Source organism: Emiliania huxleyi (genome assembly GCF_000372725.1).
Source record: "Emiliania huxleyi CCMP1516 chromosome Unknown EMIHUscaffold_1282, whole genome shotgun sequence".
Taxonomy (NCBI): domain Eukaryota; phylum Haptophyta; order Isochrysidales; family Noelaerhabdaceae; genus Emiliania; species Emiliania huxleyi.
This window is the reverse complement of record NW_005201306.1, coordinates 2048-4298: the sequence shown is the minus strand read 5'-3', so window position 1 is coordinate 4298 and position 2251 is coordinate 2048. Positions and strand designations below refer to the sequence as shown.

At 67.0% G+C, this 2251-nt stretch overlaps 1 protein-coding gene across 1 annotated transcript; it reads right to left on the bottom strand.

Moving 5' to 3' along the window:
- Nucleotides 1-276: 276 nt before the first annotated feature.
- On the bottom strand, nucleotides 277-1459 carry EMIHUDRAFT_252231 (hypothetical protein; the record flags this gene model as incomplete). The annotated part of the gene is made up of 2 exons (XM_005789458.1): nucleotides 277-452; nucleotides 745-1459. 2 exons carry the CDS (start codon nucleotides 1457-1459, stop codon nucleotides 277-279), a joined length of 891 nt encoding a protein of 296 aa, XP_005789515.1.
- Between the last annotated feature and the right edge of the window lie 792 nt (nucleotides 1460-2251).

Here is a 2251-nt window from a genome sequence, read left to right as displayed (position 1 = left end):
GGAGCTGCCCGCTCGAGTCGAACACCACGTTTGCGGGCGGCGCCTGGGAGCGGGAAGCGAAGAGCCGTCGGCCGGCGACGCGCAGTGCCGTGCGGAGCGAGACCGCCGTGCAGTGAGCGGCGCGCGGCGACGGCAGCACATCTCGTGTGCGGTGCTGTCGTCCATCTGGCAGGCGGCCTCGGGAGACGCGCGGTACTCGCGCTCGACCGCCATCCGCCGCCCAAAGTCGAACGCCTCGCGCCGGTACGCGTCGTCAGTTAATAAGGATTCGTTGATTCATGATAAGTGCATTGATAATTCGTCGAACGCCTCGAGCCGGTACGCGTCGTCGCCGTCCTTCTGCAGCGCGTGCAGACTCTCGGAGGACTCGTCGTACGTGCGGCGCGTCTTGCCGGTGCGGAAGGAGAAGAGGCGCACCTTGAGGTCGCTCGCGCAGACCGCGAAGTGCTCCCCTACCGCACATGCACATGCACATGTGACATGTCCGGCGACTCGTCGCGCAGTGGCACATGAGGCTGCAGCTCGCCGGCAGCAGACAGCCGGTTGCCGTCTGGCGAGACGGCGAGCGAGAGGGAAGTGTCTAGGACGTGTCTAGGAAGTGTCTGTCTAGGAAGTGTCTAGGAAGTGTCTAGGAAGTGTCTAGCAGCCGGTTGCCGTCTGGCGAGACGGCGAGCGCGAGAGGGCGCGCGCGGGCCTTTGCGACGGCGTAGAGGTCGGTCTCGGTCTTGAACTGGAACCGCACACCGGCGGGCAGCCCGAACGGCTCCGTCGCCGACCAGTACTCGAGGACGCCGCGCGCGTCTGCCGAGACGACGGCGCCAAACGCCGGGCTGAAGCGGAGCAGCAGCACGGGGGCGGAGTGGACGCGGACGGTGTGGAGAGGCGTGCCCTCGCCCGAGGCGGCGTCGAGCAGGCGCACCTCGGGCGAGTCCGCGTCCGCCACCGCGAGCAGTGTCCGGCTGCTCGCGTTCGCGTGTGCGCCGGCTCCCGCGCCGCCGACCCACTCGCAGACACCGGGCGTGAAGTCGAGCTTGATCCAGGCGATCATGTCGAAGGCGAGCACGTCGAAGACCTTGAGCCCGCGATCGGCCGAGGTGGAGGCGAGCAGCGACCCGTCGGGCGACGCGGCCAGGCCCGCGAACGGCTTCATGTGCGCCCGAAAGTGCTTGACAAACTCGATGCCGCGCGGCATCTTTTTCCAAAACTTGAGCTGGCCGTCGCGGCTCGCGGTGGCGACGAAGTCGGTGCGCGTCACCAGCACGTGCGTCACCCAGTCGCGGTGCATGTACGAGCGCTCGTACATCTCTGCCGACGGAAGGCGTGCGAGCGCGCCGCGCACCGTCGCGCCGACGCGTGAGGCGCCCGAGCCGCCGGCAGGCGCGCCGCCCGAGTCCGAAGGCCCGGGACTGCCGTCCTCGGCGGCGGCGGGCTCGGACTCGCCGTCGCGCGTGCGCTTCATCACTTAAAGGCCCACTCCACGCCCCCTTTCGCCTTTGAGCAAGTGTCGACACTTGGCCGCCGCTGCCTCCTGAGCACCCCCACGCCGGTTGTGGCTGCTCTCCGCCCACCAGCCGGCCACAGGCCGCCACCCTCGCCGGCCGGCGTCGAGAGAACGGCCAGACTCGACCGACCGGGTGTCGCGCCGCTGCCTGCTTCTCGCGCCGCTGTAGCAGCGCCAGCGGCTCGGCCGCGCATCCTTCACACACGCTGCCACAACCAAGCTGAGCGAGCCCAGTGTCGAGGTCTGGTGCGAGCTGCATGCGAGGGGCGGCTTTGGCCACAGCAGGTCCACCAGACGGACCTCAAAGCTTGCCGTCGGCGTGCTGTCGTGGCGAGAGCGCGAGACCGCTGCAGAGGAGCCGAGTGCAGTGGCGAGCCAGAGGCTACCAGGGTCACCAAGTGGTAGCCCTTGCCCATTCTGATCAGGGCTGTGCTTTGGTGGGGTTGTGTTTGAGCATGTGTGAAGTGGGAGTGCGTGCCGGCGGCGTGTCTGTGGGTGAAACGGGCGTGAGTGAGGCCGTAAGAGCCGTGGTATGAGCCAGAGTGGGCTTCATCACCCAAAATAAGGACGGTTTGGGACAGCTCAGACTTGGTACTGATGAGCCTGGGCCAGGAGGGCGACAGAGAAGGCGAGGTGGTGAGCTGGGAAGCCGCTTCATCGGCACCTGGACGTGTCGCGATGAACTGCCGAAAAGTACTATTTGCGGCTATTGCTCAAAACTTCGGGAGACAAGGCCTACATATTATGACT